Source organism: Alligator sinensis, unplaced genomic scaffold (genome assembly GCF_000455745.1).
Source record: "Alligator sinensis unplaced genomic scaffold, ASM45574v1 scaffold353_1, whole genome shotgun sequence".
NCBI classification, from domain to species: domain Eukaryota; kingdom Metazoa; phylum Chordata; order Crocodylia; family Alligatoridae; genus Alligator; species Alligator sinensis.
This window is the reverse complement of record NW_005842075.1, coordinates 1,821,409-1,843,133: the sequence shown is the minus strand read 5'-3', so window position 1 is coordinate 1,843,133 and position 21,725 is coordinate 1,821,409. Positions and strand designations below refer to the sequence as shown.

General features: G+C 45.0%; 1 protein-coding gene across 3 annotated transcripts in view; it reads left to right on the top strand.

Moving 5' to 3' along the window:
- The first annotated feature begins 3,744 nt into the window (after window positions 1–3,744).
- Window positions 3,745–21,725, top strand: part of MTTP (microsomal triglyceride transfer protein) — a 49,962-nt gene continuing 31,981 nt past the window's right edge. For all 3 annotated transcript variants that reach the window (XR_003094059.1, XR_003094060.1, XM_006023677.3), the window contains exons 1-5: window positions 3,745–3,880; window positions 10,245–10,432; window positions 11,603–11,746; window positions 14,798–14,905; window positions 17,307–17,423. Coding sequence is in view for 1 of the 3 variants with exons in the window: in XM_006023677.3 (XP_006023739.1) it covers window positions 3,820–3,880; window positions 10,245–10,432; window positions 11,603–11,746; window positions 14,798–14,905; window positions 17,307–17,423 (618 nt within the window). In the remaining 2 variants the exon portion in view is untranslated. The remainder of the gene's footprint in view (window positions 3,881–10,244; window positions 10,433–11,602; window positions 11,747–14,797; window positions 14,906–17,306; window positions 17,424–21,725) is intronic.

Below are 21,725 nucleotides of genomic sequence, written 5' to 3'. Positions count from 1 at the left end.
AGTGCCTCAATCATTATAATAAAATAAATTCTAAATACCTTTATATTTTGGCATTTGATTTTGTTTTTATCATGGAAAATCAAAGCTCCCCCTGCCCACTTTGCTTACTGGGATGCAGGTCCAGCTGCAGCTGTCCCCCTGCTCCTTGGCAATGCATACGGGGTACACATGGGTGCATGTACACCCCCTGAGATTGGCCGCCACTGATACTGCTGGTGGTGCCTGAGAGAAGTCACTGCTTGCCACCCCTCCCCTTGCTGCTGACACTGCCAGTGGTGTCTGCAGATGGTCACCAATCGCTGGTCCGCACTCACACCCCGCCACCGACACTGCCGTGGCTGCCTGTGGGAGTGCCTTGCTCACCGCCGCCACGCCACTGCCTAAGGGCAGTTGCTATGCATCCCCAGCCTCAGGAGGCATGCAACGTTCATGCTCCTGCTGCTTTGTGGTGCTGAGCAGCCCTGATATGCTGATGCCCTGACCCTGTCCATTCCATTGCCCCTGACTCCCGACCCACAGTCCCCCACCCTTCCTAACTCTGCTGGTGCCCCTCACTCCCAACCCACTGCCCACCACCCCCAGGAAAAGAGGGTGGGTGTTGGAGGCAGGGGGTGATGCCATAAGTGATACATTGCAGGGGAATAGGGAGGCACATGCCCCGCCCAGATTTCTGCACCCACAGCACGGCATGGGGCTGTAGCCTGGCTGAACTGGCTCCAAGCAAGATCTGCCTCTGTGACCCAGTGGGTGGGACCCAGTGTGGGAGGGAGTGCTGCACCACCATGGGTGCCAAGGTGAGGTGCCCCTTGCCCACCTGGCAGCAGTGGGGAGGCACAATTCTATGCTGCCACCAGGAGCACCACACCAGCCGTGCCATGGCCTCCAAGGGGAGGTGGTGTGGCCATGGTGCCCAGAGTTGTTCCCCCTGCTGCTGCTGGCTGGGTAGGGGGTGCCTTATCTTGGTGACTATGGTGCTCCCAGCAGCAGAGGTGGCAGCAGCAGTACCAAGCCCCGCCACTCCGCTCCTCCCTTTCATGCTGAGTCCTGCCCACTGTGTTGTGCAGCCAGCTCCTGCCTGGTGCCAGTCCAGTCAGGCTGCAGCCCCATGCCTCATGGTAACCACAGAAATCTGTGGGGGGCACATGCCTCCCCAAGTCCTGCCCATGTGTCGCCTATGTCCCTGTCCCCCCATGCAATACCTATGCCGCACCTTACAGACTTACCTGCAGGAAGCTGTGGAAGCTGCTCTTCACCATGCTGCCTGGTTGCATTGCTGGCCATGTGCATGTGTGCTGTGTGCACATGTATGTGGCCCCCTGCTTCTCATTGTCCTCCCCCACTCCTCCCAGCCCCAAGCAGCCCTTTGCAGGCTGGAACCCTGCCAGCCTGTAAGGGACAAGCCATGGTTCCCTGGGGTTTTTTTTCCTTTAAAAGGGAAAATTGGTGATTTTCTCTTTTAAAGGAGAAGATTTGCATTTTTCCATGGGAAACACAAAACCTGGATCCCTGTTGATGTACCATACCATCTGCAACCCCCTTTTAAATATTTTAGATCCACCCATAGACCTATTACATCCTGCTCCTTGGTCCCATCCCCAATCCACCCAATTTAGCTCCCTGTTATGAGCACAATGGATTCTCTCTTACTGTGTCATAGGGCACATCTACATGAGACATTTACTGTGGACCTGCCTAATTAGCTCCACAGTAACATCTCGGCATTTACACAAGCAACACTATTAGGCCACAGTAAACTAATTAACTCTGCCATAGGTTAGTATAAGTACTATCCTGCAGCAACATTATTTAGCATGCAGCAACACACGTGTAGATGATAACAGGGCTGGCTGGAGAATGAGTGCTTCAGTGTGGAGGCTGCTTGCTGGCTAGCCCTGCACTGGAGCACCCTCATGACCCAGCCAGCCCCTCCACAGCACACTGAACCAGCTCAGAGTAGCCCCAGGCTGGCAGGATGACTCCCCAGGCCCCTACCAGCCAGGGCTGCCCTGCCCTGCCCTGGCTCAATGTGCTGTGGTCCCAGGAGCAATAAACTCTGGCACAATAAGTGCTGGAATTTATTGTATCTCATGAATTCATATGTAGATGAACCCAGAATGGACAAGGTGGAGAAGGCATTTATAGCATCACAAGGTGAAGACCTGGTGAGTTTGCAGCTCTTTATTATTACACAACACTTGGCAATAGAAATAATTCACTAGCTTTCTCACTATGATTTAAATACAGCCTAGGAGCAATGATTTGTTAAAGACACTCTTGAAAAGGAGGCAGGCACACAAAAGGCCCCAGAGCAGTGGAATAAGGCAAAATGTCACAATATATTAGCATATAATATTAGCCACAGCTGTTTATAGAACATGGCTTGATGGGAAGGTGAATTTTCCCCAGTTTCTTCTTCAATAAAAACCTCAAGGGCAGGGAGAGGAGATAGTAATTGCCAACAGGTATATCACTATATAAACATTTGAGGAGAAATTGTTCCTCCTCCTCTGCAGCTGCAGAACACTCGGACACAACGCAGAAACCAGCACCATTTCACTGATGATTTGGAGACCTTTCAGAAGGGTGGATACTCATTGTGTGCCAGGGAACTTTGTTCCAGCAGGGCTTCTAGCATTCCCTGGCACAGCAGAGGGAGGGCTTGGGTGTGGAGGGAGGGCGGCGTATCTCATTTACACAGACCCTTTAGAAACGTGTCTCATTCCACTGTAGGGATGAAAGTCTTGTAGAAGCTCCTCTAGCTCTGAGACTGGCTTGGTGGCTGAGGAGTGCTGCCACTTCATTACCAAGTTGGGGGGTGGGGAGGATTCTGTTCATCACCCCTGAGAAACTCGGACTTGGCACAAGGCTGAGGGAGATTTATCCTCAAGGAAGGAGTGGCAACATTTAGGGCAGTACCAGGACATTTAGTAATGAGACGTGATGGAATGCATCTGAGAACAGGGACAGTTCACATTTGTACAGTGCATACAGTGGGGAACTATTTTTTAGACTGTGGAAAAGTTTCCCAAAGGTGTTTAAGACATTTAAAGCTAGATTTGATAAAACACTGGAAAATTCAAATTAGAGAACAGTCCTCACTGGCAGGGGAACAATGTGAACAGCCAAATAGACCTTTCTATCTCCAGCTTCTCTCATTCTAACGACAGGCTAATGTCTACCTGAAATGGAAATATAATAGAACCTTCTTGCTTAAATACTCTAATTAGCAATCAACATTTTGTCCAAATTTGTGTGTGGTAAAATACTAGTGTTTTTGTTCAGAGGCAGATATAAATGTAGACTATATTTGCTTCCAGTGAAGTCCTCAGAGTGTCTTGTACTTACTCACACTATCAGTACCTGACTCTGTCAGCAGTCCTCAGGAAGCTGATGGGGATACTTAGATTACCAGGCAGTGTGAAGAGGGTAGCAGACTCTTCTCCCTTACAAAATGGGCTCAAAACAACCCCCATTAAAGGCAGTGGGAGAAATTCCCATCGATTCCTTTTGGAACTGGATTGGGCCCCATTCAGGAGCCTGGCTACATGAGATTAATATTTTAAAAAACCCAAAAAATGAAAGCTGGGCTGAACAATAAAATGGATAAAAGACACCAATTACCCCAGTCCTTAATAATTAACTGCAGGACCTTCAATGAACTTAGTACCTGAGTGTGGAATTTGGAGTCTGACCTTTACTACATCTAGATAAACAGTGTTGCAGAGTCAGAGGTGCTCTCTGCCACTTCCGTCCAGTTTAAGGAGTTCTCTCCTGGGCAGCTCTAACATTCCCAATTTCGGTCACTAAGGAGAGTACAGCATGATTCTTCTAACTGTGCTTTTCCTCTGCATCATTTCCACATACTCAGCCTCTGTTAAAGGTAGGTCTATGCCATGTTTGATTAATCTTTTGGTGATAATATTGGTGAATGTATGCTTATATATTTTTACAATAGAAAGGAAGCCCTTATGTCAAGTGTTTCTCCTGCAACATGGTTTTTAATTGCATGCACTAAATAATAATAAATATGCAGCTTAAATAAGTGTAATGATCCTTCTTTTCCTTTCTGTGTCCTTGTGACAAGGTATTTAACAGAATTTGCTGATTCGTTGGAATTTGACAGGGCTGCACCATAACCCCTTCTGCTATGGCCTTACATTTATGACTTCTGGGCTGTCAACATGTGCCTTGGAGCCCATCCCCTAGTGCAATGATTATTGCAACAGAATTTTGGGAAAAAGCAAAGTGATCAGGAAACCTGGGTTCCCTTCTTTGCTGTACCACTGACATGCTGCATGACCACTGACATCAAAGAAACTATTTACATACTTGTTGAAGTGCTTTGGTGGATTGCAGCCAGATGACTCTGTACTTTGAAAATCAGTCTCTATGCATTCGATCCAGTTCCCATTAAAGTAATGAAAAAGACCCCCCCTCCTTAGCTTTTCTGGGAGCTGGATGGTGGTGCGGTCATCCACCTTGGCAATCTTCATAAAGCGTCCTGATGCCCATCTTGCTGGGGTCATCTGATCTCAGCAGTCTTTCCTGCCCAAGTGCAGGGGGGCTGGACCTGATGATCTGTAAGGTCCCTTTCGGCCCCTAACAACTATGAAACTATGGATCTGCTCTAAGAGTGAAGTTCTGGACACCCACATTTGCTCTAAATAAAAGGGCTTTGTGTAGGTATCCTGCACAAGGTCAAGGGTACAAAATCCACACATGGGGACTAGACTCTTCAGGGTCATGCTGTCAGGTCACGGAACAGGGGAAACTGTCCTTCCACAAAGGCTGTGTGTGCCTACTTTGCCACTGTTTGTAAAAGATGGGCTAAATTTGCAAGAGTTGTAAACCAAATCAGTTTGCATTTTGAGTGAAAGGGAACTAAGAGTATTCTGCAGCACCAGTCAGTGCACTGAACATGCTATTCCTAAAACCCAGACAAACCTTCATTCATGCAGTTTAATGAAGGTGTCCTGGATGAGAATGTAAAGGTGTATGTGTCATCCCTCCAATCTTGGGCTAGACTGTGGGGCAGTCTGTGGGATGGGTTAACAGTTGCTATCCCTTTCTGTCCCTTGAGTAGAAGATCTGAGCCACTGGATCTGTTTAAGCACAGACCAGTAGTGTCTCCCCCCTCTCACTGCCACCTGAACCCTGTTGCTCCTTTTTATACTAGCATAGCTGGAGCTAAAATGGAGCCCAACTCCCTCAGTTTTGGGGGAGCTATGTTCCTTCTGGTCATCTACTGGGCCCACCTTCCCCCAAAGGAGTTGTAAAGTGTAGTGGTATACAGCCCCTCTATGAGTAGCTGAATTTAACTGGACTGCCAATAACGTTCTTATTCTACAGCTACTTATGTCAAAATGTCAAAATTCTGGTATCTGCTGTTTCTGGATTCAATGTAAAATTAATTTAGCAAAATTGTTCCTTGATATACAAAAAATATAGCATTATACATCTCTAGTGCAGTACATCAGCAATAACTGATTAATATATCTTCAAAAGAGCCCTGTTAGTCTCATTATCTGGATTGTAGAGATGGGGGAACAAGATTTAGAAATTAAGCAACTTGTCCAAGGCCAAACAATATAGTTAGTGGCAGAGCTGGGATTGGGATATGTTTGTCTCTCAATCCAGCCAAAACATACTTAAGTAGTATTCTTTATATTTAATCAATCAGCTAATTGCACATATTACATTTCTTGTTGTAGCTGCATCTTAAAATATTTTCAAGCAAACATGGGTTTTGGTTTTTAAAGCTACCCAATGTCACCAGAACTGGCAAATGTAATTTATGGCCTTAGAGCCAGCTAGTGGTTATAGACACACATTGTGCATGCCAAATGTATTAATAAAAGGCACAGGACTTGACAGCTGTCTCTGCTCATACAGCTTAACCTTCTGTATTATACAGTATCACAATTTAATTATAGAATTGGCATCTTACCCCTAATGACAGACACTTAACATTACTAGTCAAACTATGTGTTATGCACTCCACCTTGAATACTACATAGTTCATGCAGGCATTTCTGACTCTAGGACAGTATGGCAGAATGAAATCTGGGTGTCCCATCCTTCTGCTCCTTAAGCCAGTAGGAGTTTTGCCCCTCACAGCAGTGAAAAAAGGATAAGGGGTTAAAAAAATCCCAACTCATTGTGTAGGATACATAGACCAGAGTTCCTAAGGGCAGCATAATACCAGTGTTTAACAAGACACACATACTCTCTCACAAATAATAGAAATATTCCTCCTTAAACAGCTCTGTAATTTTCCTTGTGAAGGAAATGATAAGTGTATTTATTAAAGGTATTTTCAGTAATGGTTCTGTTTGTAGCATCAAGCTCTTTACAAATATACAGCCTTTAATCTCCTTTGGTGGCTCTCTCTTTTCTATTGCAATACGTTTGCAATAAGTTTGCCTTTACTTCTTGTACTTGCCTTCAAAATTCTGCCCTGTTCCCTACTTATCCTCCCTAGGCTCTTAACACATCTCCCACCACAACCCCTTTCTCCCTTGATGATGTCAGCATTGTAAGCCAGTTTACCTGTTTCCTCGAAAACAATCTCTCTTCTATGCTACCTTCCTACACACAGGATATCTTTTCTGAGGGGCTATACAAAGTTACTATCCTCTTCATATTTATGTCCCTCCTACCCACCTCATTTCCTCCATGATATTAAAGTAGCCCACCAAATAATCCATTTATTAATTTCCTGCATGAGCTAACTGCTTTTATATGAAGAGGGGAAGAAATATTGAAAGGGAAACACATGAAGGGTATATTAACTGAGAATTACTGTAGAAAAAAATAACCATGGGTTTAATGGTGGAGAAAGAATGGAAAAAGAAGTCAATTAAATTTAACATAAAAAAGAATCAATGTAGCCAATAAGACATGTCCATCATCACCTTAATTGTTTTCCATGCACGTGCTCTCCTTGCCCTTTCTGTCTCTTTTTAGGTTGCATGAATATTGCAAGAAGGGCTGTAGAAAGAATGTGACATATTACAGTACTGCAATTTCACTTGATACTACATAACTACATAATAAATAATTAAAAGCACAGGTTGTGCTGAAATACAGCATGCTTAAAATGAGAAACAAAACTTCAGCAAGCATTTACTTCAAGGAACTGGGGTCTGTTCTTGAAAGGTGTTGGCAGGTTCACAAGAAAGTGAACCTTTCATCTCCCAATGAGGCCAAATTCAGTTGCCGAGTCAATAGAGTGGAGAGTGCATTTTACAGGTAGCAGTCACACGTTTTCTAGGAGCAGACCCTCTATTTGTTAAAGATTTCAGTGAGTGCTAACCAGCATTATTACTTTAGCAAGGAAAAGAGATCACAGCTCTAAACTTCAGCTCTATTATGGCACTAGTTCTCTTGACCTGAACAAACAGTCCACTTCCCAGGAATGGCAAGATCCTGAACTGATGCATCAAGTTCTACTGAATGTCTATGGAACTAAAACAGTTTACACCAGCTGACTCTTTGTGGTTGCAGTTTCCCACATAGGAGTCAAAACAACTGAGGCATACTGCTATCTTAGCATACTATTGGCCACCACACCTGAAGTAGTCCTGAAGTGCAACGATCTGAGGAGGGATATTTTGTGCCCAAAATCTTGTATAAAAATGTCCATGAACAATAAAGTTGATCCAATAAATGATATTTCCAAATAAATCTTGCTCCTTACCCCATTTGAAAACATATGCCCAAAAACTAGGACAGTGTCTTGAGAGATTTTTATTATTTATGAACACTTCAGTTCTTAAAAAAATCCATGCTATTGTGATGGATATCAATGTGTTTTTAATAAAAATAAGATTTTACATTTTGTTAATACCTGCCAATTGGATAAAGAAATACCTTGTATTTTTCCATGACCCAGTTAGCTGAAATATTTATTTAGCAGAATCAAATCAAATGGGAAACCATGGCATGCAACGAGACAGATTCGTTCCTCCTGTCAAAGACAGTATTATCTTTTCTGGCTTAACTCTGCTGTACAGTTTTGAATGAAGCTTCTGCAGTAAGGGTTTGTTTCTGCATCCGTTAATGTCTAGATAGAATAGAGTTAGCCCACTATAGTTACAAACAGCATTAAGATCACTACAAAACTAAAAACAGATTGTGGGCGGACAAAAAATCTCAGTTTTTCCAGTGAAATCCTGTGGATTTGATAGCAATTTGTGTATAGTTAGTTTCACCGTCTCCGTTCCTTCCAACTGTTTTGTGACCAAGTTAATTCTCTCTTGTGGAAAAGTACTTTACAGCCAGCAACAGGAGAGGGGAAAAACCTTATAAACACAGTAAAGGACATTTATGTATAAACTAGCCAAATGCCCATCAGGAATGACAGGGGGGGGCGGGGACTGAGCTCTGCCGCCGCCTCCCAGGAACAGGGGGCAGGAAGCTTGCCCTGCCGTCCCCTCTGCCCCCGTTGGCCAACACCCTGCCCTGCCCGCTCTGTCCCCTCTGTCATGGCGCTCCGCCACCACCACTGCCTCCTGCCCGGAACACTCTTGGAGCATTCTGATTGGTTGTTTCAGTAACCAATCAGTGCTCCAAGAGCATTATGGACAGACAGACAGACAGACCAAGCCCTCTATTATATTAGAAATTACAGCATTCCTTTAGCAACAAACCTCTTTTCATACAATTTAAGGGGCAAACACAACATAAAAGTCAATGATAGCACCACACAGAATGAACAACACATCCAGGCCATAGGGGGAAAATCTAGCTTCTCCTGAGGCTGTGAGGAGCCCTGAACAATGGCACTGTGGTGCGATGTGTGATCTGTATATAGGGTTGTACTTGAGAACAGAGGAGGAATGGGCATGGAATAGAGCATAGGTAGAGGGAAATGCCTGGCCTTTTCCCTACTACTGCTTTCACCTACATTTGCAAAAGAGGGACTTCACTCTTCGTGAGTAATGGGTCCCATTTTTGTCACTGCAGATCAGAGTGGAGACTCTAATGTAAGTGCCCAAGCTTGAAACATGGATCTATGATACAGGGTTTTGTGTCTTTTAAAATGTATTGTATAAATGTAATAACAGTGAGTCAGAACTCCAAGAAATATTTATTTTATTTGAAGAAAATGGGTTTAATGCTCTGAACTGAAAACAAAGTTTTCACCTCTTCATTGCTTTTTTTTTGTGACTCCACTTGGAGGAGGTTCTAAGTACAGTGACCAAAGAGAAGATGCTGAATGAAGGTGTGGAGAGCTTCCTAATATATTGTATTTTCTTACCTACAACATGCACTCCCCCCCCCCCCCCCCCCCATCAGCCTCCCAAAATTAGGGTGTGTGGATTAAATGGGGAAAATGATTTTTAGTCCAGAACAGAAACATCCTGCTTTGATTTGTGCTCCACGTTATTATCCAGGCATCTCAGGGAGTCAGTTGACTTAATAGCTCATTGTTCTTCACTCTACAGGTGTTAATGACCATGTCTCCTTTTTAACTGACTTGAAAGGTTGGCTTGATTATTGGAACATCTTAAAGCAATTTTATGTCTGCTAGCAGTTCCTGGTCTTTTTTTTCCCTATTTCACAGCCCTGGAGACTTTAGCTCTTTTAGCCCAAAGTTATCAATCCATCCATGGACACCAGTCTTCAGTAGTATCTAGGGTTTCAGCTTTAGTTAAGTAGGAAAGAGAGAGTGAGTCAGCTGATCTTTAGACTCTGTCTCTGCTCTATACAGCCACAACTCTGGAAAGATCTTTTTTTCTTCATTCTGCCTTTCAAAAACAAGGTGTGTAATTATATTCCAAGCCATGCTGGATGTGAGGGATATGATATTGCAAGTGCCCCACACTCTCTCCTGTGGGAGAGCAGGGTACTTTGCACCTTTCCGTTTGCCGTTTTACAGATTGAGAAATCTTTGGATTCGCAATTCACTTTGCATTATTTTTTTACTACATCCAAAGGGCAAAGTCTGGCCCCAAGCATTTCTTCTTCTATCTCTGGGTACAATCAAAATGGGTTAAGGGCATTCTAGTCCTAAAGACTAAGGTCAGATCCTCATTACCTTTTGTACAAAACTAGCTCCATCAAAATCAATGGGTCTGTATGCTTCAAGATCTGTTCTCAAATAGTTTGTTAGATAGAAAAGCCCTAGTCATTCTAAACTGAATTTGCATGGCTCTTGGAGAAAAGGACAGATTATTTGGGTTTGTGGTGATTTCTAAAATGATGCCATATACATTTCTTGTCTCCCTCTTGCCAAACAGGGCACACTACTGGACCAAGATTAAATAATGACAAGTTATACAAATTCACCTATTCGACTGAAGTATTTATCGATAGGGTAAAAGCATCACTGCAGGATAGCGCAGGCTACCGTATTTTGTCTGGTGTGGATGTCAACTTGGTATGGAGAAACCCCAACAATGATGATGATCAGTTGATCAAAATTACAGTAAGCATTTTTTAAGCTAAAGCACATAATCAGACAAATTACTTAAAACGTTTTACACAGCTGTCTAACTCCACTGTGTGACACACATGGTAGAGAGAGTGTTTACCAAAAATGTGCTACAACAAAATGTTTGAAATGATGGTTGGGCTCTGGGAAGCTCTAGAAATCTAAGGCAGTGTTAAGTGCCTCTGTTTTCTATAGGTGAAAAAGGCAATCCAAGTCAGGGTGGCCAACCTGCAGCATGGGGCTACGAGGGGCATGGGCAGCCTCTGTCTGTGGCATAGGGTAGCTTGGGGATGGGGCAGACTGCACAGTGGCAGATAGAGAGGGAAGAAGAAAGCAAAGTGGCAAATCAGGCAGGGAGCACAGGGGAGGGAACAGAAAGTGGAGAGCACATCCATCAGGGGAAGGGGATTGAAGCAGCACTTGGGGAGGGTGTGGGGCTAATCTTCAGCACACCTGCTAAAAAGGCTGGCCTCTATTGATTTAAGTAGTCCCTTGCTATTTTTGAATCCATGATATGTCTTCCATTGCAGGCATGTCGACACGCAACACTTAATGCGCAGTAGACCAATTCTAATTCTTTTTCCAAGATCTGTCTGTTAAGAAGATCTAGCAGCTTTACTTAACAGTTATTTATGTATGACCAATATTGAAAGTCCCCAGATGACACCAACAAATATACTTTAGCAAGTTCTGTTTCATTTGTTGGATAGGAAGATAGAGCCTGAGAAATGTTTCCCGTTGGTGTGCGCTTCATTATAGAAAATGAGAGTTTCACACACCAGTGAGGTCTGCCATTTTACCTGAGTTTCACCAGCTAAAAGTAGTTGCCTCAGTTGAGCTGTGGGTGAGAGACTATAACTTCACCAGGACAGGACTGCAACATCACAGACCAGAATTACAAAAGAACTCAGCAACTAACAGCTCCCATGTAGGCACCCAAATAAATCAGCCAAACTTTTCAAATTCGCTCAGTCTTCAGAGGCTCCAATGAGAATAAAACTAAGCAGTTCTCCCAGCGGTGGGTCCTGTCAGGCCTAAAGCTGTGTCTTGGGTCCTATCTTTCCCAACCATTCAAATTGGTTCATATAAAAGAAACTAGGTGATTTTGTCCATCCAATGCCAGATTGCTCCCTATGTTCATTTACTTTGCTTTTACTTTTCTAGATCAGAGATATTAAAGTTGAAAATGTGAATGAACGTCCAGCAGCCAAAGACATTTTTAAAAGAAAAAACACAGAGAATATCATTGGAAAAGATTATCTGGCAGCTTTACAAAGGCCAATAGTTCTTCAGCTGCTCCGTGGAAAGGTAAGGCCTTGTCTTTAAAGTTCATCCATATTCCTTGAGGAAACCTAAATCAAGTAATTTCTTGTAGGCTTCAAAATTTGACGATTCATTATCTGTTTAGAGTTGTCTTATTTTTCCACAAAAAATACACTTATTTAGGGCATGACTGATTTGTCCTTACTTGTGTTCCCTGTGGGGAGGACATATAGAGCCTCCTCAGCCCCTGTTTTCTTGTGTTAAGGGAATCTGCTACAGCTATATTTAGGTAAACAGTTCATTAGGAAATGTGCCAAAATAATGTATTCCAGACTATGTAACAAAGGGTATAGTTACACGTTACACTTAGCATGCTTTGTATTTAGATCACAGTACGCATTAATGTGACTTAGAAAGTTTTCTGAGAAGTCACACATTACTGCACACTACAGTCTACATATAGATTGTAATAACTACACCAGAGCCTAAAACCAGCACCAGTGTGGTGCAGGGGCTGGGACTGGCTCCCATGTCAAGCCAGTGTTGCTTACAGGCCCCCTACTGCACCAGAGGCTTGAATTGGCAAGGTCCTGATGTGGTGGGTAAGGGAGTCTGACAAAGCTGTTTGTCAGGCTCTCAGTCTCCTTACTAATACTGGAGACTTGAACTAGCAAGGCTCTGGTATAGTTGCAGGGAGCAGGGAAGGGAGCCCAACAAAGCTGTCTGTCAGGCTCCCACTGCCCCAACCCAGCCACACTGGAGCCTTGCTAGTTCAAGGCTCCAGTGTGATAAGGAGGCTGGAAGCCCAATATACGGCTTTGCTGGGCTCCCCCCACCACCACCACACTGGAGCCCCCTGATCATATTACCTCCATGGAGCAGTCCAATCGTCACATAATAGGTAAGATGATCTGGAAATACTCCTCACTGGAAAAGGCCTAATTTTATTATACTACAATGGCACTTAGCACATGCTTCACTGCTCAAATGCTTGTGTTATGTGTTATAAGTCCAGTTAGCATGTGCTAAGTGTAACATGAAACAATATTCAAAGTTCCTGGGTAGGACCAATGAGGCATACTTTTTTTGCATTGTGCATAGCTTCTTCTGTATGACTCTACACCTGTTATTGGAGCCAACCAAACTCTATCTCTTGCTCTCTCAGACAACTACACTCTTTGTTGGCTTTACATTAGCACCTACCATCTCCATTGGTTACCAAAAGAATTAGAACATTTATCTTGATGTGCGAAAAAACTAAAATCTTTTGTTCGGTTTCTATAACCATTAAATTTCACCAGAAATCAGGGGGAAAAAATCCCGAAACCAAGAAACGTGTGAGTGAACATGCCTCACATTTCTCTTCCCCCTTGCCCAGACCTGGATCATCCTTTTACAATCTGTCCTACTTATAGGGTAGCTCCACTGCCACAGAAGCACCCAGAGGACAAAGTACAACCAAGAGTGCATGACTGTACTGTGCACTTACAGCACCTGGCAGCACCATACTGAAAACCACCACACCCACTCCTTGCACACCATCCCCCAAACTGGAAGTTGTGTAAGCCCTATGGTGGCCTTGACCTAATAAGCTTTGAGCATTAAGCCAGCCATGCTACTTTCGGTATAGAAGGTACTATGTGTGAGATGTGGTATATTGAAGTACAGCGCTGCTTGGTAGCATAACTGAGTGGTACAGATATTTTCAAAATGCCACTGAGGAGTACTCCTCCTCCATTTCTGTGGAACAACTTAATTTCCCATGTGTGCCTATTCAGCTTCCCTGGCCAATGAGCAGGGAGGGCAGAGCCAGGGCTACCATCACTTCCTTCCTTGCCATTCTCTCCCCAACCACTTTCTTACTGTAGAAAGTATCAAGTGAGCAGTCCCTTCTCTCCAATCTGCAGCCAGGGACACTTTAAGCAGTGCTCATCAGGGGAAAATATGTGGGGAAGCTGTATGCAGCAGTGGGAAAGGAAGAGAGATAGGAGTCATACCCTTTTACTCTCCAATACAGTTGAGTAAAGGGTGTGACCATCTGTCTCAATAGGATACCTAAAGCTGTAAATAGGGACCAGCCACATACACTGGCTGTCAGTCTGGCACACCCAGTTACAGATGCCTGCTCAAGACATTTCAAACCGAGCCCTGTCATCATATTAACTATGCATAAAAAGAAACAGGACAGCACTGGCTCTCAGCTGTACACATCCCCAAACTAAGATTAAAGTATCAACATAACACAGTTTAAATACATCTGTGCCCAATATTTTGCCAATGTGTTGGCAGATACCATTGAGATATAGTATTAAGGATGTTTTTTTTCATACAGTGTGTGGAATTACCAACCTGCATTACCATTACCAACCTGCATGCTGCTTTATTCCCTGTCACAATGATAGTGCCTCCTCACGCATACCTATTCCAATGCTGCAAGGCTACCACAAAGATAACATACTGATTACATTTACAGTATCTAGGGAAAAGTACAGTTTTACAGCTCCTTGAATGAAGACTGGAGGTGCAAAGTCTTTTGTTCCCAGAAAAAGGCTCCATGGTGGTTCAAAGGTTGCAGCATTCCTGACACGTTATAACAATCTCTCCTACTCTGACTTCCCTATGATTAATTCTGCCTTAATGTGACCTGTAGTTAAAGTACAGTATCTAGTGGATGTATAACAGAATGGAGTATGGAGGGAATAAATACTATGACATGTAAAGCCACAAGGCATTTTAACCCTCATCTTCATAAAGAATAGTTCTTTAATTTGATCCACTTCTGATGATATATTTAGTTTCCCATTTCCCTTCTAGGTTGTCTTTCATTAGTGCACAGGAAGGATATTCATTAAAGCAAGGCTTTAGTTAGCTATTGCCAGAGCTCAAGACATCATTATCCTCTTGTGTTATGGACAGGATCATGTAGTCAGTGGCATTTTGCTTATGGGAGGATACAGGATCAGGTCTGATAATAGGCACAAAGCTGTTTTTTTAGCTGAACCCTGGAAACTAGAAGACAACTTGCAAGGGATATTACACACAGCTTCTCTGAAAACCAGCTACAGGTTTATGATATGTTTGCTTTTTTCTCCACAGGTTAAAAACGTCTACTCATATCGAAATGAACCTTCAGTAATTCAAAATCTCAAGAGAGGTCTGGCTAGCTTGTTTCAGATGCAGCTGCATTCAGGTGCTGTCCGTGAGGTATGGTACTGCCTCCAGCAAAATACTGGTAATCAAATTTATAGGCAGGGACACTGGTGTCCTAGAATGCATGCATGACTACCACTGATTTCAAAAGTAGTGAAGACCATGGCAGAGGCTGGTCCTTTGTTCACATTTGACCTTGTGGCTGAGAGGTTTATCTGGAGAGCTTTTGCTGACTGTCTTTGTCTATGTTCCAAGTTGCACCAGTTTAACCTTATCTGCAATCTTTATGTAGAAAATCTTTCCTTGATTTAAAACTCCCTTACAAATTTGACTCTTTACTAAGCTAAATTAACTTAAGTGATGTTATACTGATATGTTAAGTTATTCTGATTCAGTTGATTCTTGACAAAATTATATTGAATTGTTAAGATAATTTTAAATAAAATTAAGAGGTTACATACAACATTAGTGGTGGTTTAACTACATCTATTTAAAATAATATGTTTAGCTACACCAGTGATTCTCATTAGACTCAAGAAACCCTTCATTTGACTCGTCACCCCTTGGAAAAAACAGCTCTGAGCTTTCACTTGTTTTTTGATTAGGGAAAAATAATACAGCAATTGTTTTTTGTTGCAAAGAATACAGAAAGACCACAAGTTAGAATGTTTTTGATACTTTGAAGTAGGGGTTGTCAACCAGGGGTATGTAGACCCCTGGGGGTACTTGGGAAGGCCCTAGGGGGTATGCATGGGCAGGCGGAGACTGAGCACTGCCACCGCCTCCCAGGAACAGGGCTGAGGTTGGGGGCGAGGGCAGTGGCACCCCTCTGCGGGATGCACAGGCACCGCCTGGCCAGACACTGGCAGGGGAGGTTAGGAGAGCTCACACACGATGGCCACCACCACCATCCACCACCCCGTGCTGCCGCTGCTCTGTGTGCCACCTCCCTCCCCCACTCTACTCTCTGTCCAGGTGCTGCCCTGTCCCCTCCCCCCCTGCTCCAGGTCTGGCCGCCAGGGGTACACTTATTAAAAAAAGGTTGAAAACCCCTGCTTTAGAGTGCAGATAGAAGTGACAATTTTTGCCTGCTCTGGCCCCAGAAAGTAGTCTACAGCTGTGACCAAACAAAAGTGCACAGCTGCAGAGGGTTCAGACGAACATGCTCCAGAAAAGAGCCCAGTCTGTTACTTGTGTCTGTGGAGCTCCCAGGCTGTCACTGTTTTCAAAATGGAAGGGGAAAAGGGAGCAGTGGGAGTTTGGTCTGGGGTTTTTTCAGCTGGCACTCAGGGGTGGGGTGGGTGGATTAGAGACCCCCTGAGGTGGGGGGCTCCAATCCACTCACCCCACCCTTCAGTGCCAGCTAGGGAACCCCAGGAATGAGCTCCCTCTGCTCCCTTCCCCCCTCCCATTCTGAAAACAGTGTCCTGGCTGGGATGGGGGAGCAGTGTTGCTACAGAAACAAGGCAGCAGGCTCCCGGCAAGCAACTGGAATCCCCAACTCCCAGATCCATCAGGGAACTTCTGTTGGGTCTGGGGGATCATTGCAACTCGTAGTGCTTCCTGCAAAGTGCTGTGAGTTGTAGCAGGGAGCTGCTGTTCTGGCTAAGAATCAGCTGAGCTACATTCATGCCATTTTGAACGCAGACAGTGCCAGAGTCTTGCCCACATACACACCTGCACAAGCCAGCACAGTGCCATTTGAGTCCATTGGGTGCTTATACATGTGCTTGGAGGGGTGGGGGTGTAATTGGAGTGTTTCCCAAGGAGCCGCTTCAATGATAATGCTTTAGTATCACATGCGTTAAACCCCTGAACATTTAAAGATAGCTGCCAGACACTTTAACTAAAGATCATTTAATAAGCTTTAGTTAAAGTGCCCCAGCAACCATTTTTAAACCCATGGGGGCTTATATGCATGACTCTGTGGCAAAGCGACTGCATTCATATAGAATGTGGAGCAGACTCGATTAATCAAGTCTGCTCTGACGCTTTCTAATTATAACATGTTGGAGTATTTGTATAGGCACCCCATTGTTTCTACACTTCTCTTTGTTTTATATTTTCATATGTGCCTCAGCACAAATAACCCTTGCCCATCCAAGACTCTAAGTTAAAACAATGTGTACAAATAAAGATAAAACCAGCAGCTGCCTTATCTCCAAAACAGTAAATAACCAACTCCAAATGAAAGTCAAGCAGTTCACCCTTTCACACAAGCACCAAAAAGGGGGAATGCCAATGACCTTTGGAGTTTGCCCTACAAGTTAATAGATTCTTTCAGGAAATTGTCCCTTTGGATGTTTTTCAGTATCCCATACATATATATGCCATTTCAGAATCCTACAAGTCTGTTAGTAACCTAAGCAAAAGAGAGAAACAAATGTCAAAAACAGTATTAGAGCAAAAGAGAAACGGGTGACATTCAAAATACTTTTTTTCCCTGTTTTCTAAGGTGGATGTCTCTGGGAAATGCAATGTTACTTACCAGGCTCGACAGGATCAGGTGACTAAGATTAAAGCCGTGGACACCTGTGAAATAGAGAAGACAGGATTTACCAGCTACCACCAGGTATAATATGGCTACTTAAAAAAATACAGGTAGCAGGATTTCAGACGGAGATCTGAAAAGTCAGTCATCACTAGTCTTTTATTTGATGTTTGTCCAAATGTTTTGATAGACAGAGGTGAACAACAGAAGGCTTTTTAATATACATTATTTATTGTACCTCATCTAAGAGTTGCTCTCATTATACCTTTCCTCAAACAGTAGAAAACATACTCTACAGGAAGACACTGTTACTAGACTGTTACCCCACGATACTATATGTATTACTCCAAAAATATAAAACAAGAGGTATATCTCCCAGTTGCATTACCTATCCTAGCTCAGTGGAAGTCAAAGGCACCATGAGAATTTACTTGAAGACCTGACTCTTAGGCTAGGGACAGAAGTTACACATAAACCAGTTTAAGTGATCGAAACTGGTTTAAACCTGTAACAGAACAGAAATTCAGTGCACATAAACATGTTTCAAAATGCCTGAAACTGGTTTAAGATAAACCTGGTTGAATGTAGTATCAGACTTAACTGATTTGGGTCAAACCAGTTTATGAAACTTTTGTCCAAGACCCCTTCCTGATTGAAGTTAAATCGCAGTAACCTGGCACCCAGAATTTTGCAGCCCTGGACTGGGCTGTGCTGTCTTTTCCAGAGAGCTGGGCTGGCCTTGCCCCTCTGCTCCCTAGCTGGAGCAGTGAGGGCTGGCTGACAAGGGAGTAGGAGGGGACAAGCCCAGCTGGGGATGTACCCAGTGTGAAAGGGGGGACTGCCCCCCCAGGCAAACCCCGGCTGGAGGCTGGGGCTAGGATGGGGGATTAAACACCCTTCCCTTTGCTGAAGCTTACTGCTGGCTGTGACTGTGGACCACAAATCCCAGAGGCACCTGGAAGCAGGAAAAAAGTGATATGCAACCCTGCAGAGTCCTGCTGCTGTGATTGTGAACTACAACTCCCAGAGATCTCAGGGCCAGCAGGAAGAGGAAGTGAACACACAGTTCATACTGGCTATGTGCCAGAGAGCTGTACTTTAGTGCTCCCCCCCCCAGCTTCTGGCCTGAGCTACTGCAGGCATGTGGCTGCATTTCCTGAATCAAAGGTAAATGTCTGTTCACTTCCGTTTCAATTTAATCTGTGCATCTTAGACTAACCTGCAAAGACTGAATCAATTCAGTCTCAGGCTTTTTGACTATCTGTACTTAGGCTTAGAGACTATTTTACTTGCAGGAGACTTGCAGAATGTTGCCCTTTCTTCTTTGTGGTTTCACTTACTCTGTGGTTTTTTTCTGTGTTGGTAACGTTTTTATAAATTCTGAGCATTAGTCATAATTGTAAACCCATCTCCAACTATTTAACGGCATTGTTTAGGACAAACTCCAGATGAAAGACCAAAGCCTGACCCCTGATTTTGGACCTTTTGCTGCATCACTTTGGTGATTTAAATTTAAGACAGGCAAGGAAAGTACCTTAGAGCAGTCAACCCATGGCATGTGTGTCAAAAGTTGCATTAGGGTGGCACATGGCAGACTGGGGAAGAAGCAGGGAACACAGAGGCAGGTAGGGCAGGGAGCACAAGAGCAAAAGACTGGTAGGGGAGGGGGACTGGAGTGGCACTCAGGGAAGGCATAGGGCTTCCTTTGTGGCATGCCTACCAAAACAGCTGCCCTCACACTCCCCACCCCTATTGGTCATGCAACTAAGGTTCCCCCTGGCATGACATGGGTTTCTTGTAGATGTAGAGAGGAGAGGAGCACTGCTGCACTCCAGTGATCCCTAGCTAACATAACAGCTCTTTTAAGTGGTCAAGAGCAGATTAGAGGTGTGCTGAGGGCACTCTAGCTTAACCAGGGAGTCCAACTGATCCTTTTCAAATCCAGATATCAGAGAAATAAAAGGGTGACCTGCTTCTGGTTCATGGTCAAGCTCCTAATTTTCAAGTTTAGCACAAAGACTTCAAGTTATCTACAAACAGTTTAGTAGAGAAGATCAGTAGTGGAGTAGGTTTGCCTTTCACCATATGTTCAGGATATGGGAATATGACAATATTAGAATAGGTCCTGAAGCACTTACAGGGATAAATCTCACTCATAGGTGTTACTCGGTGATTTTCTGGGGAAGTTTTTTTCCTGTTGGCTGACTTTTTTTTAAGCTACATCTTCACATTACTAGGGGGACTTTTCAGCTTTAATCTTTCCTCTAGCCCCCTTTTCCCTCTAACTCTGTCATTACTAGAAGCAGTTAAACATGATCCAGTTTGCCAACAAGGAATTTTGAAGTAACTGGTTAATGGTCACAGAGGGAATTCACACAAGAGAGGAGACTAGGGCTCAGTACAGATAGTCAAAGAAAAGCCTGTGGCTAAACCAATTCAATCTTCACAAGTTAGACAAAGATGCATAGATTGAACCTATAAGCAAGTAAACACACTCATTTTTGATTCTGGAAATGAAGTCACATGCCTGGAGTAGCCCAGGTTGGAAGCACTAAACATGCCTCTCTGCTCAGCTAGAGCAGCAGACAGACTGGGCCAAGGCTTGCCTGTCCACCATATGAAGGAGGTGCAAAGCATTCTGGGGATGCTGGGGGACTGTGAGTTAACTTGAATCTGGAGGGGATCTAGGACAGAAATTCAATAAACCAATTTAACCTAAATCCGTTAAGTGTGCAGACAGAAGTGACAATTTTTGCCTGATCTGGCCAGATAAAGCAGTTTATAGCTGTGAACGAACACAAGTGCATGACTGTAGACAGCTTCAAAAATAGCAGATTGGGTGAGAATCTGACCCCTCATTGCATGAGGTATCAAATGAAGATGTTTCAAAATATAGCGTCTTCTGTGACCTGTGTCTGCAGAGCTCTCAGCCTGTCACTGTTTTCAGAATGGGAGGTGAGAAAGGGGGTGGAGGGGATTTTGATCTGGGTTTTTTTCAGTCCCTGCTGGAGGGTGACGCGGGTGTACTGGGGCCTCCACCCCAAGGTGGTGGGGGGGCTCCAATTCACCCACCCCATCCTTCAGCACCGACTGGGGAGCCCCAAGAATGAGCTCCCTCTGCTGCCTTCTCCCCCTCCCATTCTGAAAACAGTGAGCACAGGCAGACAGCCATGGCCCTTGCTATGGGAACCTGGCTGTAAGCTCCCAGCTGGCATCTAGATTCCCCTCCCCCCTGGAACTAACAATGAACTTTTATTTGGCTCAGGATAATGTTGTAACTCAGAACACTTTGCAGAAAATGTTCTGAGTTACAGCTGGGAACTGCACTTCTGTCTGCACCCTAAGTTTGACACACCATCCATCCAGGTTTATCTTAAACTGGTTTCAGTCATTTTGAAAGCAGTTTATGTGCATTGAACTTCTGTTGTGTTACAGATTTGAACTGCTTTACTATTGTTTATACTGTTTATGTGTAATTTCTGTCCCTTGCCTAGAAGTCTGGAGATTCTGAGTCCTGATCCTGGTTTTAGAATACTATAGCAGGGCATAAGCCAGGCTTGTCCAACATACGGCCCATGGGCCACCATGCGGCCCGCCAAGCCATTTTATCTTGCCCGTGGTGGTGGCGGCACCGCTGCCGCCGAGCACGGTGCCATGGCAGCGGCACAGAGTGCTGAGCCGCCACTGCGAAGCGCGGAGCTGGCGCGGAATGCGGAGCCACCACCACCGCGGAGTGTGGAGCCGTGGCAGCGGCACGGAGCCACGGTGGCGGCAGTGCAGAGCCGCGGCAGAAGTGGCAGTGGTGGCACGGAGTGCACAGCCGCTGCTGCACTCCACCACCACCACACTCCACCACCACCGCAGAGCCGTTGCTGCACTGCCACCACCACCGCAGAGCGCAGAGCTTTGGTGGCGGTGGCACAGAGCATGGAGCCGCGGCGGTATGGACTGTGGAGCTGTGGCGGCAGTGGCAGCACAGAGTGCGGGACGGTGGTGGCAGAGCGCAGAGCTCTAGTGGCGGTGGCAGGGCTGCGGCGAGGCGGGCAGAGCTGGCCCATGGGCCCCAGCCGGCAGCGAGGGGAGGGGAGCTGCTTACTCCTGTGGGGCCTGGGGGAGCGGCCCTGTCCCACAGCAAAGCGGTCCCTGCCCCCCCGGCCAGTCTCCCCCCAGGTGCTGCGGCTCTCCAGGCCCAGCCGCCCACGCACGAGGCCCCGAGGGGGCCGCTTCTCATGTGCTGCTGGGGATGGGAGGAGCTCAGCTGAGTCTGCACCAGCCAGCAGAAGCAGCAGTGGAGCTGTGTGCTGCTCAGATGGGACAAGCCTGCACTGGTCGGTCCCGAGCGGCATACGGCTCCGCCGCTGCTTCTTCTGGCCGGGGCAGCAC